Below are 16,121 nucleotides of genomic sequence, written 5' to 3'. Positions count from 1 at the left end.
AAAGGGAACCCTCTTACACTGTTGGTGGGAATGCAAACTAGTACAGCCACTACAGAGAAGAGCATGGAGATTCCTTAAAAAACTGGAAATAGAACTGCATTATGATCCAGCAATCTCACTGCTGGGCATACACACTGAGGAAACCAGAACTGAAAGAGACACATGTACCCCAATGTTCACTGCAGCACTGTTTATAATAGCCAGGACATGGAAGCAACCTAGATGTCCATCAACAGATGAATAGATAGGAAAGCTGTGGTACATACACACAATTGAGTATTACTCAGCCATTAAAAAGAATACATTTGAATCAGTTCTAATGAGGTGGATGAAACTGGAGCCTATTATACAGAGTGAAGTAAGCCAAAAAGAAAAACACCAATACTATACTACACCAATACTACATATATATACTAACGCATATATATGGAATTTAGAAAGATGGTAACGATAACCCTGTATGTGAGAGAGCAAAAGAGACACAGATGTATAGAAGAGTCTTTTGGACTCTGTGGGAGAGGGCAAGGGTGGGATGATTTGGGAGAATGGCATTGAAACATGTATAATATCATATAAGAAACGAATCGCCAGTCCAGGTTCGATGCAGGATTCAGGATGCTTGGGGCTAGTGCACTGGGATGACCCAGAGGGATGGTACGGGAGGGAGGTGGGAGTAGGGTTTAGGATGGGGAACACGTGTATGCCTGTGGTGGGTTTATGTTGATGTATGGCAAAACCAATACAATATTGTAAAGTAATTAGCCTCCAATTAAAATAAATAAATTTAAATTTAAAGAAAGAATTTACGCCTGAAGGCCCTAGGAGAAGAAATTCAAGCAAGTTTCAATGGATATTAAAGTGAACAAAGTATCTTATTTCTTAAAAATGCCAGTTCCTACTTTTGCTTTATCTTTACCATGTCAAGGATACACAGTTCGTAAGATGTGAATGGGGCTCTGTATTCTGTATCTATATTATCAGCTTCATACTCTATACTCAAAGAACATATTCAACAATTCATTACTATTTAGGATGCAATAGGCATAACAATGTGATTTCTAGGCAACTGCAAATCTTTCAGAAGAGTATTTTCTGGTATGTTGAAGACAGAAAAGAGAAAAATTATTTTATTTGCTCAATTTAGACCGAGGAAGGAACAGATTGCCCCATATTTAAGTATTACACTTTTCAGAGAAATTTTCTTCTGCAAGTTGATAACTTGTTTTCCCTCTAAATATTAGATTCTTGAAGAACTATACAACATAGTCCTAGATTCAAATAAACAGCTTAATTTATCTGATGTGACCATATTTTAAACATTAGGATGATAAAATAAACATTATATCTCATTTTAGACACTGCCACACAATTCAAATGGCTACAAATAACTTAGAAATAAAAATATTAAAGGTATTATGAAAAAGCTAAGAGATTAACTAAGTGATCTATACAGCCAACATCATTAACAACCTTCTTATTCTTTATAGTTGTTTAAAGAAGATCTTTAAATCCTTTTCATTGGAAAGTTCACTATCAAAATGTTTAACACAACTGGTTTGAACTTATTTTCTTTTTTAAAAATATTATTTGGTTGCACCTGGTCTTAGTTGTGGTGCATGCAGGCCCTTCGTTGTCACATGTAGGGTCTTTTAATTGACACATGTGGGGTCTTTTAGTTGTAGCATGTGAGATTTAGTTCCCTGACCAGGGATCAAACCCACATCCTCTGCATTGGGAGTGCTGAGTCTTAGCCACTGGCCCACCAAGGAAGTCTCTATTTTCTTTCTTAAGAGCTTTATGCTTTATTTATTAGGTTTGGCTTCATCATTTAACAAAACATTTAATACAAAAATCAGGAATAGACTGTAATTCTTGTTAAGGTGATGAGCCTTTCTGTTGTACAGCAGAAACTAACACAACATTGTAAAGCAATTATCCTCTTAAAAAAAAAACAAAACACTCAGGGAAGTCAAAAGCGTCAAAAGTTAAACAATGGCCGACCAAAAACAAACAGTAGTCTCTACTTTCCATAGGTCAGCACAAAAGATGAGCTCCCTAGGTTCTTCTGTTACTAAACAGAAACACAGAAAGAGAAAATTCTGATAACGAAGTATGAGAAAATAAAAACTAAATAGAAAATAGAAACTGGTTTTATTTACATTGTTCTATATCTAAGCCTATCCTAAATATTGGGGACAGCTCTTAGTAGAGCAATCTCTTCACACTGATGTATAATATATGACATAAACTCAAGTATGGATAGAAAGCAGCACATGGTTCAAAGGTCAGCATATTGAGATCCTAATTTCTAAACTAAACTGAAACACAGATCATTCAATCATTCATGCATTCAACTTATAGTCACTCAGCTCTAGAGGTACCAGTTATGTCGCCATGGTTGTCAAGGTATAGAAACAGAAATAAGATCCAAGAAATCTGGAGAGATTTCTGTTCTGGTTAAGGTAAGAGTAATTTTTAGTCATCCAATCTATTTTTCTTTCAGTACCACACTGTCACATTTGAGCCAAAAGGAATGATCTGGGGTGAAATAGAGAAATATAATTTCATACAGCAATCTCTATGATAGAACTTACTGCTGTAATTATTTTTACTACACAAAAATAATACATACCATTATGCACAGAGTTTTTCACATAAGAAAATTTAGTCAATCTCTGTCATACATATACAATAGCATAAATTTATTAGAGTAACTTCTACTTTTTATGTCTACAAACAAAGGAAAGTTCTACCAAGTGATTCATAGTCACCACTTATTATCCATCAAAATGGACATGGTTGGACTGTTTATAACTATGTCTCCAAACATAATTAGATGCTTTATTTTTTATTTATTCTCATCCTCAAATCACTACCAAAAGTGAATACCAAAACTTAAATAAAGTGAAACCAAAGCCATCAAAACAGACAAATAGAAGACAGAAGAAAATAAACGAGGGAGCGCCAAAATCATGTGAAAATTTATGCAAATAAATAGTATATTTACAAAAGTATATTGCAAAATTTAATCCTGCAGTATATTTAAAATATTTAACATTCTGAATACAGTTATTATTTAGGAGGAAAAAAGAGTTCTTCTCACTATGAAAAGAAGTTGTCCTCCTCCGCCATAGCAAAACAGGAGGGAGTCAACCAAAAGAATTTTTCTCATTAAAGAAAAGGAAATAAACAAGGCACACTTCTTCCCTTTGGACAAAACAGACACTATAAAAAGCAGCTGATAATTCAATTATTTACTAAGTATTCATCCAAAGCAGCAAATATCAATGTGGACAAAGGAAAGGGAGTTGTGGTTTTCAAGTTACACAAGCCTCCTCCCAACTCTTCTTTATTGGAATTCCTCAACACCTTCCAATAATCCTGTTCTTGTTGAGAATCACTGCAAGTGAAAACCACTGTTAGGATGAACATGTACTAAATTTCTTTAGTCTGCTGGGACAGAAAAAAGATGCAAATCACTGAACTAGAGCATCTATTTTCTCACTACAAAAGTATATTTTCATACCATGTAATCACGGGTTCTAACCACTCCTGCTCCAAAGAAGTGCTGTCAAAATCTCTCTTTGCAAGTAAGTGAAAATTATAACTGTTATTATCAGTCACAAAATAGAAGGGCAGACAAGTCTGCTGTTTGATTACAGTCTTTTACTCTGTTAAAATCTTGGCCACCCTGAAACCCTTGAGACCCAAGTTATTCTGGACAACTAAATACAGCATACTGCTGATAGCTTACCTTATAAATTACCCATTTTTCTTTTAAAATTTGTGGTGATATTCTTTGAAATATATCATCTTCTTTGCTTAAGATTACATAATCACTAGAAAAACTTCAATAATTTAAAAGTACAAGTAATAAGTATAAGTTCTGTCCCTTCCCACCCCCTACTCTCGTTCCCCAGGGGTAACCATGGTCAAACAATTTGGGGTATCCCATTTAGATCTCTTCAGAATACACACAAATTAAAAAAAAAAAAAAGAATACACACAAATTTTATACATAGCTATATACTCAGCCTCAAGTAAGCAAGGACATCTTGCTGTACCTTCAGTTCTACAGCTTGCTTTTCACACTGACAGACTGAACACCCTTTTAAGTTTAAATATGCTGCTATATCTGACTTGTTTAAATTGTATACTCCTCAGTATTTTTCATCATTTCCTTACTGACAGGAAGGAATGTTTAAGCTGGAAACATTTTATCTTGTTTTTTGCAATATTTTAATCTTTGTTGTCACTTCACACTGTAATCACATCTCTGTATTATTGTCTGTAGCATTTGTTCTCTTCACTTTTACTGGCATACTTAAAAACCAGAAAACAATGTGCTAGAGTTGAGATCAAATTAAAAATTAAATGAGGGAAATTTTTCATTGTTCACACATGAACACATTCTTTTTACTGCTATTTTAACTTTTCAGAGGTCCTTTAATGCTTCCAGATTCTTGCACAGTAAAGTTCCCAAGTCAAAACTTTTGGGCAGATAAAATATCATCACAATTATTAATATACTTGTAGCTTCCTTGGTTATATTTCCATATGGAAATTACTTTTTTTAAAAAAACATAGGATGCAAATGGATCAAGAAATTAGCATGATGCTACAATTTTAATACATGTCAAAACAGTAGTATGTATATCATTATAAGTAACCTATTCATCATACTAGTCTATCTCATGGCCACAACCAGTCAGCTCCTTGAATAAACTGCTATAAATGGTGGGCATATGTAGTTTATCACTCAAAATCTCCCTTCCTCCTGTGATCCACTACCTTATATTTCTTTTGGGCAATTAATTAGCTATAAATCAATCTAACATTCTCACTTCAGTGAACTGTTCAGGATAAGCATATAATCTAACCAGGGTCAGCAAAAGGAGACTTTTGCTGTGATTTCTGGAGAAGAGAAGCTGATACAGGCTTGCACTCTGCTCTCCTTCCATCTCCTCCCTCTCCTTTCTTTCACTTTCTTCCTTCCCCCTTTCCCTTCCTATCTCCTCCCCTCAAATGCACAACAAATATCATCATTCTTCCCCAGGATGTGGGAGTATGAAGATATGCAATCTAGGGCTACCGGGTAAAAAGGATGGTATTGAATAAAACAAGTATAAAGGCAACAATGGGAAGAAGAGCCAAGAAACAGGAGCCTGAACACATCTGACCCACAGATCAAATTATGTTTGGACCCTTACTCATGTGTGCCTTGTGGGCTGGATTTTTCTGTCACTATAAAACATAAAGAATCCTAACCCCTTTACCTAGAACCTTACACTGTTTTCTAGTCTTCAGGCTTCAAACACGATTTTTATTGAGTAAGTTGCAGCAAAACTAGTTATCAGGTTGTGGTCCAACAATGATTTTCTGCTTGAATAAAATCTTAAGTTCCATTTGTTTTAAGATTAAAATTTTCCCTTTAAAATTTTTACCTCCCAACACATTTTCCAGAATCTTTTATCAGTAATATACATCTACTTTTTGACAGAAAGAAACACAGCTCATCACACTCACTTTGTAAGTCTTAGAAACTATGAAGAAATGAGAAACTGGAGAAATCAATGTTTTGGAAAGATTACTAACGCAAAAAGTTCAGGGGAAAAAACTGTAAAGCACAAAATTATTAATATTACCAAGTTATTTCTTTTTCCAGGAATTTTGCTTCTTGATTGTATAATTTTAAGTATCTTTCTGGAATGAAAGATGCTCATGATCTAGCCAGCCAATATTCCTTGTGATACTAGGCAATGATTTAATTAAACCAGTCACTAAAACAAACCAATTACCTAAAAGTCTACAAGCAATAAATGCTGGAGAGGGTGTGGAGAAAAGGGAACCCTCTTACACTGTTGGTGGGAATGCAAACTAGTACAGCCACTATGGAGAACAGTGTGGAGATTCCTTAAAAAACTGGAAATAGAACTGCCCTATGATCCAGCAATCCCACTGCTGGGCATACACACCGAGGAAACAAGAATTGAAAGAGACATATGTACCCCAATGTTCATCGCAGCACTGTTTATAATAGCCAGGACATGGAAGCAACCTAGATGTCCATCAGCAGATGAATGGATAAGAAAGCTATGGTACATATACACAATGGAGTATTACTCAGCCATTAAAAAGAATACATTTGAACCAGTTCTAATGAGGTGGATGAAACTGGAGCCTATTATACAGAGTGAAGTAAGCCAGAAAGAAAAACACCAATACAGTATACTAACGCATATATATGGAATTTAGAAAGATGGTAACAATAACCCTGTATACGAGACAGCAAAAGAGACATAGATGTATAGAACAGTCTTTTGGACTCTGTGGGAGAGGGCAAGGGTGGGATGATTTGGGAGAATGGCATTGAAATACGTATAATATCATATATGAAACGAGTTGCCAGTCCAGGTTCGATGCAGGATACAGGATGCTTGGGGCTGGTGCACTGGGACGACCCAGAGGATGGTATGGTGAGGGAGGAGGGAGGAGGGTTCAGGATGGGGAACACATGTATACCTGTGGCGGATTCATTTCGATATTTGGCAAAACCAATACAATATTGTAAAGTTTAAAAATAAAATAAAATTTAAAAATAAATAAATAAAACAAACCAGTTACCTAATTCAATCTAATTCTGATGAAAAACACAGATTTCAACCCCTAGTGTATCACATTTATCTAAAGCTAACTATTTAAACATGTAATTTCATTTCTGAAAACTGAAAAAAATATATAACTTACCTCAATTGTTTCGCATAGTTCTGTTCAATTTCTATCCTCTCTTTAACAAATTTGGCATATCTTTCCAAGAAGTCAATTCCCCATTGTGTATGCTTGTCTAAGCTGTCGAACTGATCCTAGAAAAGGAAGATAAAACCACACTGAAAAGGCTGAAATTTTATCCACAAATATTTTAACCAGTTTCTGATATTTGTCCAGGTAATCATGTATGAAAAGAAAAACTCAGGCTCTTCTTTCTGCTGGTCACCACCAATCTCATCCTTTAAGACTCAGACAGAAATATGTTCTTCAGCATAAATCATGCTATTTTTATGCCTAAATATCTTTACACATGTGGTTCCCCCTGGTGCAAGCAACACCCTCCACAGATCATCTCTTTGCAATTAACTCTTACTCCTTCCTTGAGATCCAGTTCAGACAGAAAATGCCCCTAAAATTTCAGACTGAGCTAAATGGTCTTTCTCTGGCTCCCCAAAGCTCCCTACAGATTACTATCTTATTCATTTGCAACACTATGTTGAGGACAGGAGCCACGTATTATTCTACTCTGAACTCCTAAGGTACAAGCACTATTCCCAGCACCACAGCAGACTCTCAGTGAAGAAGTGTTTGAACAGAATCAAATAAACCTGGGTTCAAAATCTGGGCTCTGCATTTATAGTACATTTTGACCTTGGGCAAGTTACCAAGGCACTTTATACTTTTTCCATAAAATGGGAGTCCATCAACTTCTCAACAGGACTATGGTCATTCATAAGTGTTACACAGTACAGGAAACAAGATATTAACACATAAAAATCACTGTTCTGCAAGGCTCTTCCAGTCTTCAAAAGATATTCCCATCTACCTGCTGCCTGAAAAAGCATCATTTTCTATTCTTCAAGAATAATTTTCAAATTGGCTAATAACTTGGTGCTCTTTACATCTCCCATATTCAAGATATTCAGAGATCAAAATGCTAAATATCGATATTCAATATTCAGAACATTCAGGTATCACTCCTTTCTATATCTCTAGTTGTTTTATCTTTCCAAATCACCCATGGTTTAATCACATGTTATTTACAAATAAATCATTTCAAAATATCTGCCTTTTTTTTTCCCCTACTAAAAAAAAAAAAATGTTTTTTGACCACATCAAGTGGCATGAGGGATCTTAGTTCCCTGACCAGGAATCAAACCCACACCCCTGAAGCATGGAGTCTTAATCACTGGACCACCACGGAAGTCCCTTCTTTCCCTACTTTAAATCATTATAAAATCCTATTTATAAAAGTAAAGTCTAACTAAACAGCAGAGACAGAATTCACTCAGCTTTCATAGTCTGGTATTACTACTCTAATTCTATTCCTTCATGCGCTTTTCCCTTGTTATTTGGCTACCAAAGAAGATTTGAAAACAGCAAGAGAATGCATTGCTCAGTAAATTTAATTGGTATGTTAGTTAATATTTCCCACTATAAACGTGAATTCTATTTCAAATTGAAAAACTCCCAATAACAACAAAACATTTCAGAAAAAGAAAAGTCCAAGCTAAAAACAATTACCCTTCATTTTCCAAAGTGCTTTAAGGCTTCTTCCCATCATCCTCTTCATCAAATTTTACATTAAACTTCCTTATCTTCTAGATGACATCTCCAAAAATGTTTTATTATATACCCCAATCAGTAAAATTTCTGAATATTCCTGTATGTATATTACCTATAATACTATGTTATTGTATTACATAATTATGAAACCCACAAAAAGAGAAATTTTAAAAAGAAACAAAAATGAAATAAACATTTTTTTAACCTGTTTATTACTCACAATGTTTACTGAGCACTTGCCATGTGCCAAGTTCCTTGGGGACAAAGAGGAACACTCAGCCCCAGCCCTGCCCTCCATGAGCATACAGTCCAGCCAGCCAGCAGGTAGGGCAGCTCACCTTGCTGGGGGCTCACCCTCCTGTCTTAACAGTGACTTTGTCAGTGATGCCCACAGCTTCCACACAACCTGCCATGGGAGTCAGTGCCTAGGTCACAATGGGTTTATGTAGCATAGCTCAACTTAATGATCCCCCCATTAGCTCTATTCTCTTGTCCCTAGTGGAAATAAGCATTATTTCAAATAGTTCTTTTTTTACTTCTTTAATGAAAAAGCAAAAGCCTTGGGGCCATAACTTATCAATATGAAACAACAATTTTAATAAAAGCAATGAATTCGACATGCTTAATTATTTCTAAAATCTTGGTTTAATATTTAATGGCAAAGCAATCTGAATGCCTAGGTTATAAACTGAAACATTTAGACTAAATTTAGTTGCTGTCACAGCTGGGGAAATAAATGACACCTCACAAAGATATGAAAAGATCTAAATGGAAAAAGTCAACTGTTGACTATACCTTCGAATTCCATTTTATGCAAAAATGTGGTTAAATGTCAGTGTTATTTTAACAAACTAATCAGAAAATACTCTATATTTTTAACAAAGAGTTTCAAACTCCACTGAAAATGACTGTAATATGATTTTGTGTCAATTTAGCTGAGCAACAGTGCCCAGATAATTCAGTCAAATATTATCCTGGATGTTTCTGTGAAGGTATTTTTGGATAAAATATTAATATGTAAATTGCTTAGTTTGGAATATGTAAAGCACAATACCCTTCATAATATGGGTGGGCTTCATTCAATCAGTAGAAGGACTTAATAGAACAAAAACTGACCTTCCTTCAAAAAGAAATGATGCCAGTAGGCTTTCAAGCAGACTGCAAGCAGACTGCCTTTGGGCTAGAACTGCAACTCTTCCCTGGCCCTACCTTGCAGTTTGGACTTGCCAAACCTCCAAACTCATGTGACCCAACTCCTTATAAATAAATCTCCCTCTTTCCCTCCCCAACACACACATCTCTTCCTTCACACTGACTTTAAAACAAGCAATAAATTTATTTTCGAAATGTTTTCCAAGTGTGGATATAGTCCAAGATACGATAGTTGTAGGTGACACATATCACTTTCAGCAACAAAATTCTATAATGATGCATTTCCAAACATTCATCATCAAAATGTTTTTTCCATAGCTTAAGTTTCTTTGGAAAAGCAGCCATTCATTCACTATTAAATTTTCCCTTTTGTCTTAAAGAAACATTATATCTCCTTAAAAATACATGCTAGGAAAGCATATTGATAACAGCCAGTTATTAAAGGTAAACAAATTAAAAACAACAGGAGAAAAACAGCAAACCTGAGTGAAACAAAGCTTTTCAACAGTCCCACCCCATTTTATTTGGAAATACTGTAAAAAGTCTATCAACTATATTTCAAAGATATTATTTTTATAAAATTAATCAAAGTAAACATATACTGTAATATTCTGCAGACTTCTCACTTTAATTTCCTTTACTTACCTAGAAATGAAGTGAATAAATTACAACCATATCTCAATATTCTTTCTAAAGGAAATTATTACTACAGTGCTTTATCAGGGGTTATTACACAGTTTTTTCATAAAACACTGTTCTTCCTGTTGAGAGTAATCTTCACATCTTTCCTTTTTGTTGTTAATAGCCAAGTCGTGTCCAACTCTTTGTAACCTCATGGACTGCAGCATGCCAGGCCTCTCTGTCCCTCACCATCTCAGAGTTTGCCCAAGTTCATATCCACTGAATAGGTGATGCCATCCAACCATCTCATTCTCTGTTGCCCTCTTCTTTGGTCCTCAATCCTTCCCAGCATCAAGGTCTTTTCCAGTGTCAGCTGTTCGCATCAGATGGCCAAAGTATTGGAACTTCAACTTCAGCATCAGTCCTTCTAATGAATACTCCGGGTTGATTTCCTTTAGGATTGACTGGTTTGATCTCCTTGCAGCCCAAGAGTCTCTCAAGAGTATTCTATAGCACCATAGCTCAAAAGCATCAATTCTTTGGCACTTTGCCTTCTTTATGGTCCAACTTGCACATCCATACATAACTAATGGAAAGACCACAGCTGTGATAATACGAACCTTTGTCATCAAAGTGATGTTTTTGCTTTTTAATACACAGTTTAGGTTTGTCATAGCTTTCCTGCCAAGAAACAGTGATCTTCTAATTTCATGGCTGCAGTCACCATCCACAGAGATTTTAGAGCCCAAGAAGAGGAAATCATCACTGCTTCCACCTTTTCCCCTTCTATCTGTCATGAAGTGCCAGGACCAGATGCCATGATCTTAGTTTTTTAATACTGAGTTTTAAGCCAGTTTTCACCCTCATCAAGAGATTCTTTAGTTCCTCTTTGCTTTCTGCCATTAGAATGCTATCTATTATCTGCATATCTGAGGTTGTTTATATTTCTCCCAGCAATCTTGATTCCAGGTTGTAACTCATCCAGCTCAGCATTTCGTATGATGCACTCTGCATATAAGTTAAATAAACAGGGTAACAGTATACAGCCCTGTACTCCTTTCTCAATTTTGAACCAGTTGCTCCATGTAAGGTCATAACTGTTGCTTCTTGACCTGTATACAGGTTTCTTAAGAGACAGGTAAGATGGTCTGATATCTCCATCTCTCTAATAAAAGAGTTTTCCACAGTTTGTTATGATCCACACAAAGTTTTTAGGGTAGTCAATGAAACAGAAGTAGATGTTTTTCTGGAATTCCCTTGCTTTATCTATGATCCAGTGAATGCTATCAAGTTGATCTTGGTTCCTCTGCCTTTTCTAAACCCAGCTTGTACATCTGGAAGTTCTTGGTTCACATACTGCTGAAGCCTAGCTTGAACGATTTTGAGTATAACCTTATTAGCATGGGAAATGAGTGCAATTGTCTGATAGTTTGAACATTCTTTAATACTGCCCTTCTTCAGAACTGAGATGAAGACTGACCTTTTCCAGTCCTGTGGCCACTGCTAGATTTTCCAAATTTGCTGACATATGGAGTGCAACACTTTAATAGCATCATCTTTTAGGATTTTAAATAGTTCTGTTGGAATTCCATCATTTTTCACTAGCTTTATTGGCAGCAGTGCTTCCTGAGGTCCACTTGACTTCACACGCCAGGATGTCTGGCTCTAGGTGAGTGACCACACCATCGTGGTTATCCGCGTCATTAAGACCTTTTTTGTATAGTTCTTCTGTGTATTCTTGCCATCTCCTCTTGATCTCTTCTGTTTCTATTAGGTCTTTACTGTTTCTGTCCTTTATTTTACCCATCTTTCCATAAAATGTTCCTTTGATATCTCAAATTTGCTTGACGAGATCTCTAGTCTTTCCCATTCTGTTGTTTTCCTCTATTTATTTTTGAATTGTTTATTGAAGAAGGCCTTGTTGTCTTTCCTTGGTATTCTTTGGAACTCTGCATTCAGTTGGGTATACCTTTCCCTTTCATCCTGTTTTCTGCTTCTCTTCTTTCCTCACCTATTTGTAAAGCCTCCTCATACAATCACTTTGCCTGCTTGCACTTCATTTCCTTTGGGACGGTTTTGGTCAATGCCTCCTGTACAATATCACGAACCTGTCTATAGTTCTTAAGACACTCTACCAGATCTAATCCCTTGATTAGATCTGGTAAATTCTTCACCTCCACTGTATAATCATAGGGGGTTTGATTTAGGTCATATCTGACTGGCCTAGTGGTTTTCCCCACTTTCTTTAGTGTACGCCTGAATTTTGCTATAAGAAGCTGATTATCTAAGCCACAGTCAGTTCCAGGTCTTGTTTTTGCCGACTGTATAGAGCTTCTCCATCTTCAGCTGCAAAGAATGTAATCAATCTGATTCTGGTATTGACCATTTGGTGATGTCATGTGCAAAGTCATCTCTTGTGTTGTTGAAAAAGGGTGTTTGCTATGACTAGTGCGTTTTCTTGGCAGAATTCTGTTAGCTTTTGCCCTGCTTCATTTGTACTCCAAGGCCAAACTCGCCTGTTACTCCAGGTGTCTCTTGATTTCCTACTTTTGCATTCCAATCCCCTATGATAAAAAGGACATCTTTTTTTGGTGTTAGTCTTCACAGAACTGATCAACTTCAGCTTCTTTGGCATCGGTGGTTGGGGCATATACTTGGATTACTATGATGTTGAACGGACATGGTCAAGCAGGAGATGGCAAGAGTAAACATTAACATCTTAGGAATCAGTGAACTAAAATGGACGGGAATGGGCGAATTTAATTCAGATGACCATTACACCTACTACTATGGGCAAGAATCCCGGAAAAGAAAGGAGGTAGCCCTCATAATCAACAAGAGAGTCCAAAATACATTACGTGGGTGCAACGTCAAAAATGACAGAATGATCTCAGTTCGTTTCCAAGGCAAACCATTCAACATCATACTTTCAGGAGTACAACAAAGTAACTCAGTTATACATATACATGTATTATTTTTCAATTCTTTTTCCAAAAGAATTGATGCTTTTGAACTGTGGTATTGAAGAAGACTCTTGAGAGTCTCTTGGACTGCACAAAGAGCAAACCAGTCAGTCCTAAAGGAAATCAGTCCTGAATAGTCATAGGAAGGACTGATGCTGAAGCTCCAATACTTTGGCCACCTGATGCGAAGAGCCAACTCACTGGGAAAGACACTGATGCTGGGAAAGATTGAAGGCAAAAGGAGAAGGGGGCAGCAGAGGACAAGATGGTGAGATAGCATCACCGACTCAATGGACATGAGTTTGAGCAAGTTCCAGGAGATGGTGAAGGACAGGGAAGCCTGGTGTGCTGCTGTCCATGGGGTCACAAACAGCTGGACACAACTGAGTGACTGAACAACAGCAACAATTCTTCAAATCCAAGAGCAAGGGATATCTTTCCATTTCTTTGAGTCATCTTCAATTTCCTTTATTAATGTCTTATAGTTCTCAGTATATAAGTCTTTTACCTCCTAGGTGAGGTTTATTATTAATTTTATTTTTTGATGCAATTTTATAAGGGAGTGTTTACACTCTCTTTCTGGTATTTCATTGTTAATACTAAAAAATGCAACCAATTTCTGTATGTTGCTACCTTGCTGAATTCATTTATCAGTCCTAGTAGTTTCTGTGTGACACCTTTAGGGTTTTCTTCTATTGTAGTAGAATATTGTCATCTATTGTCATTTGCGTATAATGACTATTTTACCTCTTCTCTACCAATCTGAGTATGTTTTATTTCTTTTTCTTGTCTGATTGCTGTGGCTAGGACTTCCAATATTAAGTTTAAGAGAAGTAGTAAATCCTTGTCTTGTTCTAGATTTTAGTGGGAAGGCTTTCAGCTCTTCACTATTGAGCATTATACTGGCTGTGGTTTTGTCATAAATAGCCCTTGTTATGTTAAGCTACATTTCCTCTGTACAGCTCCTATAATTCAACAATAAAGAAACAACTCAATCGAAAAATGGGCAAAAGACCTAAACTCACATTTCTCCAAAGACAAAATATGGATGGGCAATAGGTATATGAAAATTAGCTTTACATCACTAATTACTAGAGAAATATAAATCAAAATTACAATGAAGTACTTCACACCAATCAGATCAGCCTTCATTAAAAAGTCTACAAATAATAAACAGTGAAGAGGATGTGAAGAAAAGGGAACACTCCTACACTGTTGGGGGAAATGTAAATTGGTACAGCCACTACGGAAAACAGGGCTTCTCTGGTGGCTCAGCTGGTAAAGAATCTGCCTGCAGCATGGGAGACCTGAGTTTGATCCCTGGGTTGGGAAGGTCCCTTGAGAAAGCTACTCACTCTAATATTCTGTCCTGGAGAATCCCATGGACTGTATAGTCCATAGGGTTGCAAAGAGTCGGACATGACTGAGTGACTTCCACTTCACTATGGAAAACAGTATGGAGGTTTCTGAAAAGACTAGAGTTGCTGTATGAGCCAGCAATCCCACTCCTGGGCATATATCCAGAGAAAAACATGGTTCAAAAGGATACACGCACCCCAATCACTATTCAAAATAGCCAAGACATGGAAACAAACTAAATGTCCATCAACAGATGAATGAATAAGAAGATGTGGTACACACACACAATGGAATACTACGTGGCCACTAAAAAAAAAATTTAAATAATGCCATTTGCAGCAATATGAATGGACCTAGAGATTATCATACTGAGAGAAGTCAGAAAGACAAATATCATAGGATATCACTTATGTGTGGAATCTAAAATATGACATAAATGAACATATCTATGAAACAAAAACAGACTCATACGTATAGAGAATAGACTTGTGCTGCAAAGAAGAGAGGGGCAGAGGAGAGAAGGGCAGGAGTTTGAGATTAGCAAAAGCAAACAGAGGATGGATAAACAACAAGGTCCTACTGTACAACACAGGGAACCATACTCAATATCCTATGATAAACCATAATGGAAAATTTCAAAATATAATTATGTATAATTGAGTCACCTTGCTGTACAGCAAAAATTAAACACATTATAAACCAACTATACTTCAATAAGTTTTCAAAAAATTAAAAAATAAGCAGTGAAACAAAAAAAACAAATTCATTTAGTCATAATGATTTTAATATTTTGATGGAATTCAGTGACTTAATAAATTTTAAAATCAGAAAAGATAGCAAAGTGAACTTCATCACACAGTCCAGCACATATAAGGCACTTACTCCCTGACTGAGTAACCATTCTATTTATAATATATATACTTTTGAACTTACAAAATTTCACATATATTACCAGGTATCACCTGCAAAACTCTACTGATAAAGCATTTTACAAATGGGAAAACTAAGTTTCTGAAATTAAAGACTTCAACCTCTGGCTCCAATCTCATTTTCTTTCAACCAAAACATGCTATTATTTTGATATATAAGTATATAGAAATTAATGTTTATTATTAAACAATGGTTCTAGACCCTTCATTTTATAAATATTGAAGCTGATGCCCAGAATGCTTATCTGACTTCCTCAAACATAATTAGCTAGAGAGATTATCTTTTAAAATCACTGCCAGTTTTATACTCTTAGTATCTAAATGAGTAACAGTTGTGAATAGTATTACTTAAAATGATGCATTTCTTTTATCAGGAGAGAAATATAAGACTGGAAAAATTTTTTGGTGATTGGAAACTTTGATGAAAGGAACAAATCAAAAATCTCAAAGTTAGAAACTGCCTAATACAAACACATACTGAATGTCATAACCACTCTTTACAACATTTCTGATAAGAAGTCATTTACCCTTTCTTTAGAAGTCTTAGCATTAGTCTGCAAAACAATTTGGAAGCATGAGAGAAGATGGCTGGAGATGGAGGAATGACTCTTACTACCACAAAATAAAGTACAAAGCTCAAATAAAAAAATTAGAATCAGAATCCTGAGACTTCAGTTCTTCAAAAGCAATACCTCTTAAAGCCTTCATACGTCTCCCTGCTAGTAAATATTGTGGAAAGACAAACTAAAGAATTAAGCATTAT

The 16,121-nt window shown here is 35.9% G+C and overlaps 1 protein-coding gene across 5 annotated transcripts in view; it reads right to left on the bottom strand.

Moving 5' to 3' along the window:
- FNBP1L (formin binding protein 1 like) overlaps positions 1-16,121 on the bottom strand; it is a 118,940-nt gene that overhangs the window by 56,730 nt on the left and 46,089 nt on the right. For all 5 annotated transcript variants that reach the window (XM_086391279.1, XM_086391282.1, XM_086391278.1 and 2 more), the window contains exon 2: positions 6,748-6,863. In XM_086391279.1, the coding sequence (XP_086247405.1) occupies positions 6,748-6,863 (116 nt within the window). The remainder of the gene's footprint in view (positions 1-6,747; positions 6,864-16,121) is intronic.

Source organism: Bos grunniens, chromosome 3 (genome assembly GCF_055505025.1).
Source record: "Bos grunniens cultivar Pamir isolate PY7600 chromosome 3, Bosgru_T2T1.0, whole genome shotgun sequence".
In the NCBI taxonomy this organism is placed as follows: Eukaryota; Metazoa; Chordata; class Mammalia; order Artiodactyla; family Bovidae; genus Bos; species Bos grunniens.
The sequence above is the reverse complement of the archived record's forward strand: the minus strand, read 5'-3'. Positions and strand labels throughout refer to the sequence as shown.